The sequence below is a fragment of the Schistocerca americana genome, chromosome 3 (genome assembly GCF_021461395.2).
Source record: "Schistocerca americana isolate TAMUIC-IGC-003095 chromosome 3, iqSchAmer2.1, whole genome shotgun sequence".
NCBI classification, from domain to species: Eukaryota; Metazoa; Arthropoda; class Insecta; order Orthoptera; family Acrididae; genus Schistocerca; species Schistocerca americana.
The window spans coordinates 584,438,323-584,454,953 of NC_060121.1; the positions used below are offsets into that span (position 1 = coordinate 584,438,323).

Genomic DNA, 16,631 nt, shown 5'->3' on the forward strand with positions numbered 1-16,631 from the left:
CAGTTGGCTCCTTCACTATTATAACACATCCTCCTATCATTCTCAATTAATTAAAAGTGTTTTGGCCAAACAGAATACAGCTGCTGTTTGCCAGCCTCCCACTCCCCTCATCTAGCACTTAATGACTTCTGGATTTTCACTGAACTGAAAGATACTCTGAAAGGTAGCCGATTTCAGATCTGGGAAGACATTGTGCACCATACCAAAAGAGGATTTCCAGTGCTGGTTTCAGCTCTGGCAGCAGTGATGGGAGAAGTGTGTTGCAACTGAAGGGAACTACTACTTTGACAGTGGCTGGAGCCACACACTAAATTATGGTTGGCTGGTTTAAAAAAAGGGGGGGAGGGACCAAACTGAGGTCATTGGTCCCTTGTTCCCAGTAGAGCAATTACCCAAGGGAAAGAAGAAAACAATGAAGATGTACAGCACAATAACAGGAGAAAGGAAGAACCAGAGGAACGACAGAAGGAGAACAAACACTACAACATTTGACAAAACAGGACAAGACAACCACAGAGAGAGACAAGAAACAGGGAGAAGGGATTAAAAACAATAGAACAGATTACCATGGCTGGCTGACCATGCGAATAAAAAAAAGGAGAAGCCAGCCACTTTGCAACACATTAAAACCACCACCCTAAAAGCCCTAGGGTGGAGGACACAGAGGGACAAAGGACATGTGCTAAAACTCAAATCAAATGGTAAAACCCACCCTCACGCATAAAATATGAAACTAAAGCTGCTGTTGAGGCATTGTCACCCAATGCTGATGGAAGTTAGAAGTCCACCGCAGAGCGGCTAAAAGTGGGCAGTCCAGCAAGAGGTGGATGACTGTCATTTTGGAGCCTCAGTGTCCACTGAGGTGAGCCCTCACGATGGAGGAGGTAACGATGTGTCAGCTGCCTATGGCCAATGTGGAGTCAACACAGGACAACTGATTCCCTGTGAGAAGCCAGCAGGGAAGACTTCCACACATTCATAGACTCCTTAATGACACGCAGTTTGTTGTGCATACTGTTCTGCCACTCCGTCTCCCAAAGCCGAAAAACCTTGCGGCGTAAAACAGAATGCAGGTCAGTTTCAGATATGCCCATCTCCAGAAGCGCTTTCCACGTAGCCTGTTTGGCTAGCCCTTCAGCAAGTTCATTGCCCAGGATTCCAACATGTCCTGGGGTCCACACAAGCACCATTGAACGACCGGACTGTTCCAGGGTAAAGACGGACTCCTGGATGTTCTCTACCAAAGGATGGCAAGCACTGGATGTTAGCACTGGTCGATAGCCCATAAGCTTCTCGGGGAGTCAGAACAGAGAAGAAATGACTCACCAGAACAGGAACCGATGTACATGAGATATGAGCCAGCCGAAGTGGCCGTGCGGTTCTAGGCGCTGCAGTCTAGAACCGCGAGACCACTACGGTCACAGGTTCGAACCCTGCCTCGGGCACGGATGTGTGTGATGTCCTTAGGTTAGTTAGGTTTAGCTAGTTCTAAGTTCTAGGGGACTAATGACCTCAGCAGTTGAATCCCATAGTGCTCAGAGCCATTCGAACGAGATATGGCCACAAGCTCTGCAGTGAATACGCTGCAGCTAGCGGGCAAGGAATGCTGTTCAATATGGCCTCTGTGGACATAGGTGAAGCCAACATTACCATCAGCCATCGAGGCATTGGTGTGAACAAATTCAGAGCCCCAGAACACGTCAAGAATTGAGGGGAAGTGACAGCAGAGAGCAGTGGTGTTAATGGAGTCCTTAGGGCCACGCAAGAGGTCCAGATGAACCATCGGCCGAGGTGTACACCATGGAGGCGTACATGAATGGATCTCAAGTAGAGGTAGTAAAGGGAAGGACTCCAGTTCAAAGAGAAGGGATCGCAGGCAAACCGCAATCATGAGCCCTGACCTGGGCCGCCGATGCGGGAGACGAACTGCCGTGGGTGGGAAAAGGAGACTGTAACTCGGATGCTTAGGAGAACTATGAATGTGTGCAACATAACTGGTGAGCAGTTGTGCACGTCAGATCCACAATGAAGGGACTCTGGTCTCCACCAGGACACTGGTCCCCAGACTCGTTCTAAAAGCTCCAGTTGCTAGGCAAATGCCACAGTGGTGAACTGGGTTGAGTAAACACAAGACTGGGAGCACCGCCGAACCATAAATCAGACTCCTATAGTCAAGCCAAGTTTGAATGAGGGCTCTGTAGAGCTGCAGCTGCGTAGAGCTATCTGCATGCCAGTTTGTGTTGCTCAGGCAGCAGAGAGCAATGAGGTGCCCCCAGCACTCCTCCTTAAGCTGATGAAGGTGAGGTAGCCAAGTCAATCAAGCACCAAAAACAAGTCCTAAGAATCAATACATCTCCACTACAGTGAGTGAATCATCACTAAGATAAAGTTCAGGTTCCAGATGAACGGTACGACACCGACAGAATTGCATGACACGACATTGCAGCTGAAAACTGGAAGGCGTGGGCTAGAGCCCATGACTGCGTCTCGTGAATTGCTTCCTGTAGGCGCCGCTCAGCAGCACCAGTACTGGAGGAAAAAAATGGCTCTGAGCACTATGGGACTAAACTTCTGAGGTCATCAGTCCAGTACTGGAGGAGCAATACGAAATGCAGAAGTCCTCAGCATACAGGGAACGGGAGATCGAAGGCCCTACAGCTGCTGCTAGGCTGTTAATGGCCACTAAACATAGAGATCCACTCAATACGGAGCCCTGCGGAATGCCATTCTCCTGAATACGGGGAGGGGGGCTACGGGAGGCACCAACTTGGACACACAAAGTACGGTGTTACAGGAAGTTTTGGATAAAAGTCGGGAGCAGGCCACAGGGACTCCACTCATACAATGTGGCAAGGATATGATGTCGCCAGGTCATATCGAATGCTTACATAAGTCAAAAAAGAAAGCAACCAGGTGTTGGCATCTGGAAAAGGCGGTTCAGATGGCAGACTCGAGGGACACAAGATTATCAGTGGTAGAGCGACTCTGGCAGAAGCCACCCTGACATGGAGCCAGTAGGCTATATGACTCCAGGACCCAACCCAACCACCGACACACCATACGTTCCAGCATCCTACAGAGAACTGACAGCTATCCACATCAAGCAGATTTTTACTGGGCTTTAGTACCGGAATGATGGTGTTCTCCCACTACTGCGGTTCCATCGCACCAGATCTGATTGAAGATGATGACGATGATGATGATGGAGATATTGCTTTTAGTCACACGAGAGATGTTTAGTCATCTGACTGTGGATCCGATCTGGACCAGAAACTGTGTCGGGGCAATGTGCAAGGACGCTGAGGAGCTCCCACTCTGTTATGGGGTTCACTGTGGCATGTAGTGAAAGAGAGGACTTTCTTTTCCATCCACTGTTTGAGGGTGCGAAAGGCTGGGGGATAGTTTTCCAACGCAGAGGCTTAACCAAAGTGCTCAGCAATCGTGTTTGGGTTGGTAGAGAGCACACCATTGATGTTAACACCAGGGACACCTGTTGGGGTCTCGTACCCAGAAAGATGTCTGATCGTCATCCAGACTTGGGAAGGTGATGTATGTCACCCAATGGTCGACACGTACTTCTCTCAACACACCTGTTTCCATCGTTTTATACGCAGGCAAATGCAGGCAAGGCGCCTCTTAAAGGCTATTAGGTGCTCTAGGGAAGGGTGCCACTTATGTCACTGTAGAGCTTGCCGATGCTCTGTAATTGCCTCAGTGACTTGTGGCGACCACCAAGGACTGTCTTTCTCCGGGAGCACCCTAGAGCAGTGGTTCCCAACAGGTGGTCCGCGGACCCCCAGGGGCCCGCAAGCTATGGCAGAGGTGTCCGTAAGATGCTATTAGAATAAAAAATATATTTAATGTGTTTCGTATGATAACAGATTTTTTTGTTTTGGCTGCTCAATATTTTTTCAATAACAAGTATGTCAATGTTTTTTCTAAGTACCAAAAATAGAAAGACTCTTAATTCGGCTTTTTTTTAGGTACTTGATACTGTGATGTGACAAGGTACCAATCATGCTTGATGAGGGGGTCCTCGAGAAAATTTTATTGGGAACCCCTGCCCTAGAGAACGAGGGATCGTGTTTTCCGCTGCAGAAATTATAGTTGTAGTGACCTGCTCAATCACGGCATCGATGGCACCATGTGGGGGAGATTCAATGGTGACAGCACAGGTGAAGGCTACCCAGTCTGCCTGATTTAAAGCCAATCTGGGTATACGTCCATGGGCATGACACCAGGGGAGTGACAGGAAGATGGGGAAGGGTCACTACCACACAGGTTGTCGGGTTCTCTCCAGTGGATGGATGGCCAAGTAACTGCCATGAGCCACACTGAAAAGTGACAGCTCCAGTGTTTAAGAGGCAGAGGTCGAGGCCGGATGAAATGAACACCTCGATGCTCTAAATTGGCGCGCAGTTCGTTTTCAGACTGCAAAAGAAGGTCCCTATGGAAAATAAAACCCTGGACCATATTTAAATTCTTATGGGGTGTGATGGTAACTGAAACATCCCCTATCTTGTCACAAGCAAGCAACCTTCGTGACTGGGCAGAGGATGCTGTTTTTATCAATACTGACCCTGACTGCATTTTGGACAAGCCCTCCACCTCCCCAAACTTGTCCTCTAAATGCTCTACAAAAAACTGAGGCTTCATCGAGACAAAGGAGACCCCATCAGCTCTTGTACATACAAGGTACCGGGGCGAATAAGGTACGCTGGCCATCCTTAGCCTGGCGTTCCTCCCATGGTGCGGCCAGAGAGGGGAATAATTTAGGATCATACTTCCTTGCATTGTACTGAGACTGAACACTTAGAGACTGCTGGCATTTGATCAATCACAAGCAAGTGATGACATGGTACGCTTCATCGCACGTCATCCGCCCCGATGCCACCCACTCCGACCATGGGCCCTCCCAAGGGAGCTACCCAGCCACATGATGGCCATTGCCCCAGGGTGACAGGCATCTACTCCTTGGCATAAGTGGGGACTTAACTGTGCAGGCATCAGCAGAGCAATCCCTGTATAGTCAGGGGACTACAATCAACAGGGTACATGGCGGGCCCACCACAACGGACTGGCTGCTGTGCTGGATGTGAGGAGCAAAGAATTCCACAGTCACCGTCGGTGCAGAAAACAACACCGCATACTGGGTGGAGGAAAACGTACCGGGAAGGTGTCCTCGCCCAAGAGATGGAGGATGAGCGGGACTGCAATGCCACGACAAGAAAGTGGGCCAAAGATGTCAATGCACAATGGACACAATGCAACGTAGAAGGTGCCCTTCCCAGTTGGCTCGCTCTTTCGGAAAATTTTGAAAAATGGGGGTCAAAACCTACAGGGGACCATCATATAAAGGTCAAAAGGTGAGAGACCCCTAGTCACCTCTTACAACAAGCAGGAATACCTCGGGCCTATTCTAACCCCTGGGCCCACAGGGGGAAATAGTATATGAATAAAGATTGACTTTGTAAGTAAAAGCTGAATACTTCTTGAGTGGCCACTGTAAATACTCTCAAACCTGACTGACACCATTCACAAATAAGTGGAATACAAGAAATTTTTTTGGCTAGTAGAAAATATATGGGGAAACTCCAGTAACAACCTGCTCTTAGAAAGCCAACAAAATACTTTTAAAATCTATGTTCCAGAGAAGCTGTTGAGGCAGCAACACCCTGCCAATCATTATTGATGAATGTGTTCAATTTGTCCGCACTACACAATGTGTCATCGATTTGTTTGTTTAACTTGCCATATGATGGTGAAACTAAATTTAGCTGTAGATGGATTTTTGAATTAGAGTATTAATTCTGTCCATGCATTACAGTAATAGTGTTGGAAGTGATGGTGGCAAATGCAATCAGTAGTGAATAAACTGGGGCCAATTCTCAGTAACATTGTCAGGAAACATTGAGAAAGACTCACACATCCAAGTTCTACCAGATCTCTGACAATTTGGTTCTACAATCACACTTCCATGTGAGCTATAGAGACCAGACATTTGAAGGTGATGGCTGTCTCCAATCCAAATATCTTCAAGAATGTAATAACAGAAAATGAACTGAATTGAGAGCCTGCAGTAAAACACAATGATTTATGTGGAACAGCAATATTTGTAAGTCTGCAGGCTATCGTGGCTGTAGTCATTGAAGGTAAAATCATCTAGGTTGTTAAGAAGCATATTGTTCCTCTTCAACTTCTTCTTACAGGACTGATGTTTTGACTCGTCTGCTAACCATGGAGATCCTGAAGTACAAGATCCTGCTATTCTCTAACACCTCCTAGACGAAAGCATCCAGTATCTACTTAGCAGATAAATAAGAGTAATTCATTTTTCCTTCTTACAAATACTTACTCGCAGTGGTGCAACTCCTCCATCACTCCTAATCCAACAAATACATCTTCCTGTCGGCAGTAGAGGTGACAGTATTCACGGAACAGGATCACATCTTCAGTACATCTGTTGCCACTGAAGCGTCCACTAGGGCAATGGCATGAAGGGGCTTTTATTGTGTCATTCCAGTAACAAGTTCCACCATTCATGCAGTATCCGTTACAGAGATCAGTTTCACAGCGATCTCCACCAAAACCTGACATACACAAGCATTTTGGCCAACCTGTATATGCTTCAGCTGAACATGTTCCATGAACACAGTAATTGTGACAGAGTGGGAGTTCACATCTTGCACCTGTGTACCCCACTGGACATTTACATGCTGGCACAGAGTTCTCATTATTTGCTGATACTATGCCATCATTCAGACAGTAACTCCCATCTGAAGGCCATGTTGAAGGCACTATCATTACATTCCTACAATAAATAAATTTTAAAAAGTAAACATTAAAAAATGTAGCTCATCAAAATAAAGTTAAATTACATCAAACACATGTGCAAATATGAAAGCCGTAAATTAAAATACTGAATCAAGCCATTATATCAAAGTGAGAAAAACCTAATCTAATTAATCAGATTACTCAACTTTAAGAGTGGTGTGGTTTACATTGAATGTCATACCAACATACAGTTAAACATTGTTTTAAAAAATATTTATAGAGGGCAAAGGGGTATCTAAGACCTGGCTAAAGGGTAGTCCTGGCCAGTGGCTGGTCCACAGATTTGACAAATAATACAGAATGTATGAGCATTCCTCAATGTGGAAGCAAAAACTAAATTCACCAGCTTAGTTCCTCTGCCTCATTTGGAGGGCCTTCGACATCTTTGAAATTTATAATGTTAGACCATTCAATTAATTTAGACTCTCTGCTGACAATGGAAAACTTTGTTTACAATATATTTCTGCCAGTTTATCTTTTTTACCTCCATGCATACAGTAAACAAAGATAAGTGAAAAATAAATGAGTGAACAATGTGTAAGGCATGTTATTTTCTCATTAATACGGTGATCTAAATAAAAAATATAACTTTAACTAAAATAATATGGAAGAATTCTTCCTAAATCAATTACAGTTGTTCAGCCTTGGGGGAGTTGTGGTCTACACAAATTGTAACAAAGAACAAATTACTCTGTTCACTACAATACCATTATCGCTGCAATGCAGTTTAGTATTAAAGCATTGGTACTCTTTTCTTACTTCAACATTATTCATCCACATTACTGCCATTAACACACATTTTTACTGAATGAATAAAAAAATATTTGAAATTTCTGTTCCAGTAAATGCAAACAAACAGTATATTATAAATTTTGATTCAAGAACTTAATGTTATCCAATAGTTCTCAATTGCACCTACCTTTCCGTAGTTGCAGTTGTCTGTAAAGTTGTGATTTCAGTATCAGGTGTAGCCCATGGCAAAATTTCTTTACTTGGGTTGTTTGCATAACATGATGAAACTACTACCGATGTTAAACCTTTCAAAATTTTATGGCCACCCCAGCGCTGTACTGTCCATGGGTTCAAACCCTTGGGATCCATCGTTCGAAGGCTCAAAAGTCTGCCATCTGCTTTATCTATCCAGAAAAGCCTTCCATGAGCAACTGTCATGGTGCGTGGTTCATCGTAGGAGCCTTTGTACAAGAGTTCTCTACCTGTTCCATCTAAATTGCTTCGTTCGATCTGAAAAGCATCACCTTCAGTATCATCACACCAAAATAGCTTTCTTGTTTGCCAGTCAACAGCTATACCCATTGGGTTAAAAAGATTCTCTTTTATTAGTATTTCTCTGTGAAAATAATCAAGCCTTGTTCTCTCAATTGTAGAATTTCTATATTCAGTGTTGGTCCAATACAGGTAGCTGGAAAAGAAAGAGAGAAGCCTTGTATCACAGAATGACATAAATAAATCTACAAGACATTAAAATTTACCATAGTGAGGTGGCTGATTATCTTACCGGCCACAGCTATCTACAGTAATTCCTTGTAGCGTAACATTCTCAAACTGATGGAGAACTCTGCCACTACTAGTCTGCCAGGCATGTTTATACCACATTAAAGCACCCTTTTTTCCTGTTGTCCAGTATATGGCATCAGTCACATTGGAATATGCAACACCCATTATTTTAGTAGCTGGTTCTGTAATACAGCAGAGTGAATTACACAACCTCTCATCACAGGCTAACAACTAATATACCATTGAATAACATTCCTTTTTTTGTGGTTTCTTTTTTTAATTGTAAAGCCTGTCATAGTTTTAAGCTTTTAATATAGTACATGATAATTACAGTGATGACACACAAAATGATAATCTCAAGCCAAAGCACGCTGGAACTGGGAAAGGCCTCTTGTTTTCTAGCTATAGTGGTTTGACCATTACGTTCCCAATGTAGCCAAATTAATTTCGCCTAGTTCTTATGGAATTTTATTGTTCTAATTCTATGCCTGATTAACAACTGCTGAAAACAGCTGGTTGATTGTGAATTATGTAAGCAGGCATGTGTCCTATCATCTGAATGGTTGTGTTGTTTTCAGATTGGGGGTATTGCAGCTTTTGCAGTCCCATCATTTCAGTTACGTCACTACAGTCTGATGTTATGCAGTCGATGATCACAAATTTCCTCAAGATGTATGACTAGATCGGAGACATGGTTCCACAGGTGGAACCTATGAATTAATGTATCAACGGGATCATATGTTGCACATGTGGAAGTTGTGCTGAGGTGGATGTTGTATAACTTTTTTAACTGGTTACCATTTTTTCACTGATGGTCAGGTACCACATGCCTTTAATTTAGATGATACAACATTGTGGTGTAGATTTCTCCAGATAATATCCTAGTTTATCCAGGGAGAGTGTTCCCTTAATTTTTTTCCTCCTTCATTGTTGTTAAAAAGTCTTGTTAAGAAATTCTGTGTACTGTGGTTCTTGTTTATGTAGCTGAACTCTTAAAAATACGACTTAATAAATTTTAAAGCTCTTCATATTACTGTTATTTTGAAGTGCAACTCCATGCTTACTAGCTCCCATTTGTTGATTAAGGTTTCCAAATACTATGGTCCCCACTCCGCACACTTTCATGCAATTTTTGCCCCTCATGGTTGGGAGTGTTAAGGCGTCTTGATGCACTTAAAACTCTTTCTCCTCATAGTAACCACCACAGCACTCATTTAATGTTGACTGCTATGGCAACAGGTACTGAAAGTATCCATGCTAAGTAATTCAGTTTCAGTATTACCTAGTTTTTTAGTGTTTGCATTGCCTGTGGCAGTACGATTTCATGTTGGAATTTGGTGTTTACATATTGTTGGGTACTGATTATTTACACACACACACACACACACACACACACACACACACACACACACACACACACACACACACACACACACACACACACACACACGTACATTTTGTGGCAGGTGTACTATGCGACTGAACTTGCTACAAATGGCAACAAGGAGTTTTTTCATTTATTTAGCAGAGCACCCATTGCTACAGTAAAATTGCTGATTAAGCAATGCATTAAAATTAGATCCTCCAGTGATGATACGGTATCCTGTATGTCATCGGCGTATGTTGCACAATATGTCCTGATGTATGGTGCTCTTGATCAAGGAATGCAAACAGCTGGCATATTTCTAGACCTTACTAAAGCCTTTGACTCGGTAAACCACGAGTTACTTTTAAGTAAACTTGAGTCATACAATGTAAATGCTGCATCCATGCAATCGCTGGCTACATATTTATTTAACTGCATGCAGTGTACAATGCTGACTTACAAAATCAATAATCAGATCATTAATTTCCAGTCCAAATATGAGACAGTCACACAAGGTGTACCCCAGGGCTCAATTTTGGGCCCTAACATAGATGGAATTGAAGTAGTGGACACAGAAGGCTGCAGATTTCTAGGTATTCACCTACATGAAAATCTAAGATGGGTAAACCATATCAAATTTTTATGCAATAAAATCAGCAGTTCATTACATCTAATCAGCCAGTTATCAAAAGTAGTTCCACATCAGACATTAAAATCAATTTATTATGGAACCATTTTTCCACAGATTAATTACGGGATAGAGATATGGGGTTGTGCTGCCGACATACATATGAACAGAATATTAACCCTACAGAAAAGAGCAATCAGAATTATCCATGGATTAGGGTATAGAGATTCATGCAGGGAAATCTTTGTTCATCATAAATACCTCACAGTCTACTCACTGCATCTTTACAAATTAATTATATATTTTGTGACACATCAAAACAAAGAAACAAAGTGCTCTGATATGCATGCCTATAATACAAGAAATAAAGACTGCTACTACAGACAAAGAACAAAATTAAAAACAACAGACCATAGTCCATGCATTAGTGGTCAAATACGATACAACAGATTACCGAGCTCTATAAGGTGCCACAAAGGGAACTTATTCAAAGTGAAACTGAAACATTTCTTGATTGACAAGTGTTTATACTCTAAGTGAATATGAATATTAAACTAAAATAAATTATTGTGTATATATATATATATATATATATTACTAAACTTGTAAAAAAATGATATGACGTTTGCAAAAGACACCAGTTGGTGTCTCCATGCAAAAAAAATACAATAAATAAAAAAAATAAATAAATGTTTCTTATAGTAACACCACATGATGTGGCCGTGATGTCTGTTAAGAGGGGCTCTGCAGCAATGGCATTTGAGCCATTGAGAGTGGGCATTCTTACTGGCTTGAATGCTCAGTTTCAAGAGACAAGTTTAAGTTTCTTTTGTTTCTTTCAATGATCTCCATACTTTTTGGTCTTGCCCATTTTATGTATGGTTTCGCAGATATTTTTATTGCTTATGACAACATATGTCTTCTCAAAGTTATAAGTAAACTTAACCCTTGCTCTGTGTATAGGTATTAATTATATCAGGGAGATTGCTGGTGACAGATATTACACTTTGGTCAGCATGTTGCTGTATTGATATTCACCAAAATTCTTTAATACTAGTTGTATTCATAGTTTGACCTTTTAGTCAGCATGTAAGAGAATGATGGGGCTCATTTTATTAGTATTCTTGCTGTTATCCTTGTTATGCAGTGGCATGAGGATGCCATCTTTTACTGAAGAGCTGTATTTTCTGCATCCCACCATTCTTTTTTTTTTGCTGAAGGCTTTTGACCTAGGATATTGTTTGATTCTCCCCAATTTTAAATTTAGCTATGCATGTCCTCCATTGTAAAACAGTACTGTAGTGGCCTTTGCTTCATGAAGACCAAACACTAAGTTTATGTCATTTCCACATCTAGTTGGTTGTCCCACAAGAAACTGACATTGAGCTTTCAAAGCCCTCAACTACAAAAAGTTTCCACATTGGAAGTTTACATAGGTCTAACAGGCTTAATGATTGTAGACATTAATTTCATCATTCATTACATGTTCCTGGAGGCATTTTCAGAGAAATTCTACCCATTCTACTTTCAGAGTACGTAGTCACCAAAGTATAAGTCAAACACTCTCCTGAAATTTTTGCCACATTCCATGACAACGGAAGTCTTGGACATGTCATTTGGGCTTGTTGCATTGATTTATGTTTTGAATTTGAACATTAACACCTATCACAGAGTTAAAACCACTCCAAACAATATGATTTCCATTAAAAGAATCTTTCAGCTGTTTAAACACTCCACATGTACATTTATTATCTACTAAACAGTTCTATGATAATGATCAACAGAGATTAAAATAATTTTGACATATGCTAGCACCTTTAAATTTCCCAGACATTTGCTAAACTAAGTGAGTAGCTGCATATTTCCAATAGAAGAAACAAATTATGTAAGAAACCCAACTTACCAGAAATAATCATTTTTGGTACTTGTTCTGGAATCCCAATTTTGTAGCTGTAAATGTAAGAGTCTTTTCCCTTCTTATCCACAACATAAATTTCATCACGTTGATTGTACGATAATTCCTGGACACTGTCAAATCCCCCATCACTAATTCTTGTTTCATTGCCTCCAATGGTTAAGAACTGGATTTTACTGTCCACAGCAACAGCAAGATCTGTGGAAGAAATGAGGTTTAAAGTCAACTTCTGAAATGACAACACACATTATCTTATTTAATCTTCAGCTCTATATACTTTAAAAGCAGTGCCTTCTCTCTCTCTCTCTCTCTCTCTCTCTCTCTCTCTCTCTCTCTCTCTCCCCCTCCCCCAAAATAATTAAATTATTTGGTGGAATGAAATCAGGCTGTAATTAGAGGTGATCTGCTCATCTTTGCTTTACTTAAGTGTTAAACTACAGAATTATTTTCTGGCAGACTTCAATATGCAAATTTATTGAATGAATCCAAGGGAAGTCCAGGTTTTAATTGGCCTATGAGTTTGTCATTCCTTATGCATGCATTTTTCACTAATTGGTATCAAGGGCAGAACCAGGGTGAATTGGGTAAATTAATGCATCTGTATTTGGTTCCTTATAAACATGTGCAATGTTTCCACATAGATATAGATCAAGGGTCAGAACTCTCTGGACAGCAGCATCCTTGTTTTTGTAAAATGTGGATAAAATGCATTATTTCAAAATATTTTCATGAGAGCAAGATGGAACAAAACAAATAAATTCATTTACAAGAGCAGTATTTTGGTTCAGCTGTGTTTTACTGTTTTGTTTGATCTATTCTACCAAATAAAGCTAAGATGGTGCTTAACACCATTATCAAAAATCTTAAAATTTCTTGAACTACGTAATTCAGATATTCATGCAATGCTCTTATAACCATTCAGACAGACATATGTCACATATGTTTTTGAACAGTGATGTACAGGTTTTCTATTACAACCAACTGTGAGAAAGAAGACTCTGTTCCACACTGTGCTATAAGAATGTGCAGTTTCATTTCCTTTCTTCACAGTCCGTTTTAACAGGAAATAGAAAAGTTACATTTACAGCTAATGAGCTTATGATTAGAACACTACTATTAACACCTCCCTCCCCCCCACCCCTCAGCTGCTACTATGGAATCTAACTCGTCCAAAACTCTGAAATCCTACCCATTTTCAGATTAAAACTATGCAAAATATCGTCACCAAAGTTACTATTCTCAAAGATACAGCAGCAGGAGAGAACTCTCATACCCCATTTGCCAATGATCCCAATCAATTCACCCACTCATGTTTAGCAATTTCAGTTCCCAAGCAAGGTTTTATTTGTCATAACAATAAACAGGACTCAAGGTCAGAGAGAGGGGGCAGGAGGTAGACTGAGGATAGGAGGAGGTGGAAGAAATTAGGGGGTAAGAGGAGATAGAAAGAGAGAAGAGGTAAGGAGATTGGAGTGCGTATGCAACTCCCACGCCTATTTAGCAATTGTGAAGTATTGCCAGGATCCCTAGTAGCAAGACTTTCAACTTCCTATCTATGAGGATAGATTATTAAAGTTTAATATGTCATAGATGCTGAGGTTAATAGACGAGAAGTAACTTGGATTTGACAAAGTTGACAAAGGCAATTAGCTGTGTTATTTACACAAAAACCATCCTGACTTTCACCCTAAACGACTAAATGAAACCATAAAAATCTAAATTTGGATGGCCATATGACTCCACCGCAGCGATTTAGAATTGGCATTACAGTTGGAAATTCTGCTTAATAAGACATCCACTCTGTCACTTCACGAACGGTACACAATACACCATTTGCCACAACTGTGCAGTGGCTTGTGGAAAGCAGATGTACTGTAGATACACATGGATGGAAGCCCTTTGTTATACTGGTTAAGATATTAAGAGCTGAGAGTAAATAATGTTACATTCTCTGAAAGACTTATTATATAACCTCAGTTTGCCATATACAAATCCATAATACTATACTACTAAACCATTAATCAAACCATACTTATTTACATCATCCAGGACTTAATTTAGTTTCACTTGTTATTCCATCTCCCCCCCCCCCCCCTTGCCATCGCCTCAACATGTGTACTAACACTCTGGGAACTTTGTTGTACATTCTTCATAGCACTCATTACGGGATACAATAAATGGTTTTACTCAAATGAGGACTGTGTACAGTGGTAATATGAAAGCGTAGTTTTAAGATTTTTCAAATAAATACATTTTACATCTACATACATACTCCTTACACAACACTCAAGTGTTTGGCAGAGGATAATTAGGATAGTACTACGTTTTAAGGTTTCTTCCCATTCCAATCGGTTATTAAGTGCAGGAAGAGTGACTGCCTAAACGCCTCTACAAGTGCTGTAATTTATCTAATCACATCTTCACGGTCCCTGGAAGTGATCCAAGTACATGAAAAGTATCTTCAGATTCTCCAGGCAATACCGATTCCTGCGATTTTTGAAGTCTGCCAATTCAGGGTTTTTCAGCATTTCTATGATGCTCTCCTGTGGATCAAGAAGCCCATTTCCATTTGTGCAACCGTTCCCTGTATATATTCAATATCCTCTGCTGGTGCTATTTTGTATGGGTTCCACACATTTTCTTGGAAATCGAAAAAAATAAGGCAATCAGATGGATGCAGTAATCACAGGTGACCACAAGGGTGAGACTTGGGGGCAGGGGGAGGGGCAGCAGCACTTGCTCCCCTCACCTTCCCCCACGATGTGGTTGGATGGAAGGACGGAATGAAGGGAAATTACGGTTTAACATCCAGTTGACATCAAGGTCATTAGAGATAGAGCACAAGCTCTGACTGTTTCAAGGATGAGGAAAAATCTGCCATGGCTTTTCAAGGGAAATCACAGAAAACCTAAATTTGAATGCCTGGACGCAGATTTGAACCACTATCGTCCCTCATGCAAGTCCAGTGCGCCGATCACAGTGCCACTTCACTTGGTAGGATTCTTCATTACAGCATTTTATTCGATACTGAATTCTTACACTTCAATTCTTTAAGATATAATAAATTTTTTGTTACCTACAAAACTTAGTTTTTGTAGCCCAAAACGATTTCAAATTGGTCAGCTCAATTATATAAAAAATGCTTTTCCTCTCGAGGATAAAAGTCTCCCGATAGCCATGGCCTCGGTCCATTACGTTTGGGTGTTATTTGAGAATTATTCCAGTAATTTACCTATAACCCAATGGAGATTATTCTCCGATAGCCCTCATAAATGAGATTTATACCAGCATCAGTGTTTAATTCTGTAGTTTGGAGACGTTATATCTGATCTTTCATTCCTTCCAAAACTGCTAAGGGCCTGAAATCAGCGAAGCAAGGGTATTTGGGCAGGGAGAGTTTTAACGCAACTGGTCACTGTGTGGCACTTAGGCTACACTTGGTACATTCAGTATTATTTTTGGCGTGAGATATATATATATATATATACATATGTATTCCCCCCCCCCCCTTACGTTTTGATCCGCTGATGGCAGTCTGCAAAAACTCATAACCTGTGTGATCCAGACTGTTAAACTAGCGAAGTGTTTCATTATGATGTCTGGCCTCTATAACAACTTTGTCTTCTATTGAAGACTGTAATGACCTTACTCATAAACTTAAATTCCGGACTTAACAAAAAAAGTAGGTTAATAAAACTTTAAAATATCACGAAAAGACCGAGCGAGGTGGCGCAGTGGTTAGCACACTGGACTCGCATTCGGGAGGACGACGGTTCAATCCCGTCCCCGGCCATCCTGATTTAGGTTTTCCGTGATTTCCCTAAATCGCTTCAGGCAAATGCCGGGATGGTTCCCGTGAAAGGGCACGGCCGATTTCCTTCCCCATCCTTTCCTCACCCGAGCTTGCGCTCCGTCTCTAATGACCTCGTTGTCGACGGGACGTTAAACACTAACATCCTCCTCCTCCTCCTATCACGAAAATTTAGTGGAACAACTTGGACCTAGGAAGTAACCATTTTACCGTATGCTGATCATATACAAGATCTCGCCTTTCGCTGACAGTGTGCTCCCACTTACTGCCAAACAAGAGCCCGTGCTGATGAAGTTAGCAGACCAGTACAGAGACTAGAAAGACTAAGGCTGCGACCCTTCTGGATGATAAATCGGAGAAACGAAACTGGAGAAAGTATTTCAGTCTCAAGAGAGCCGACGTACTTTAATACTTGAGGTATGGAGTATCAGATGCTTTTCAACGGTTATCAGCTTATGCCGATTGAGTAGTACGTCTGTCACGAGAGAGCAAGAAGGAAAAAATATGGACTCGGGTCTCTACCCATACGTGCTTATACGCTGGTTTGCTCCGCACTGAACGC

General features: G+C 41.5%; 1 protein-coding gene across 1 annotated transcript in view; it reads right to left on the reverse strand.

Annotated features, from left to right (window-relative positions):
• LOC124605150 (protein cueball) overlaps positions 1 to 16,631 on the reverse strand; it is a 160,407-nt gene that overhangs the window by 12,793 nt on the left and 130,983 nt on the right. Inside the window, exons 2-5 of the mRNA XM_047136630.1 lie at positions 12,247 to 12,456; positions 8,351 to 8,531; positions 7,754 to 8,254; positions 6,356 to 6,811 (exon numbers count right to left, since the gene is read on the reverse strand). Of these exons, the coding sequence (XP_046992586.1) occupies positions 6,356 to 6,811; positions 7,754 to 8,254; positions 8,351 to 8,531; positions 12,247 to 12,456 (1,348 nt within the window). The remainder of the gene's footprint in view (positions 1 to 6,355; positions 6,812 to 7,753; positions 8,255 to 8,350; positions 8,532 to 12,246; positions 12,457 to 16,631) is intronic.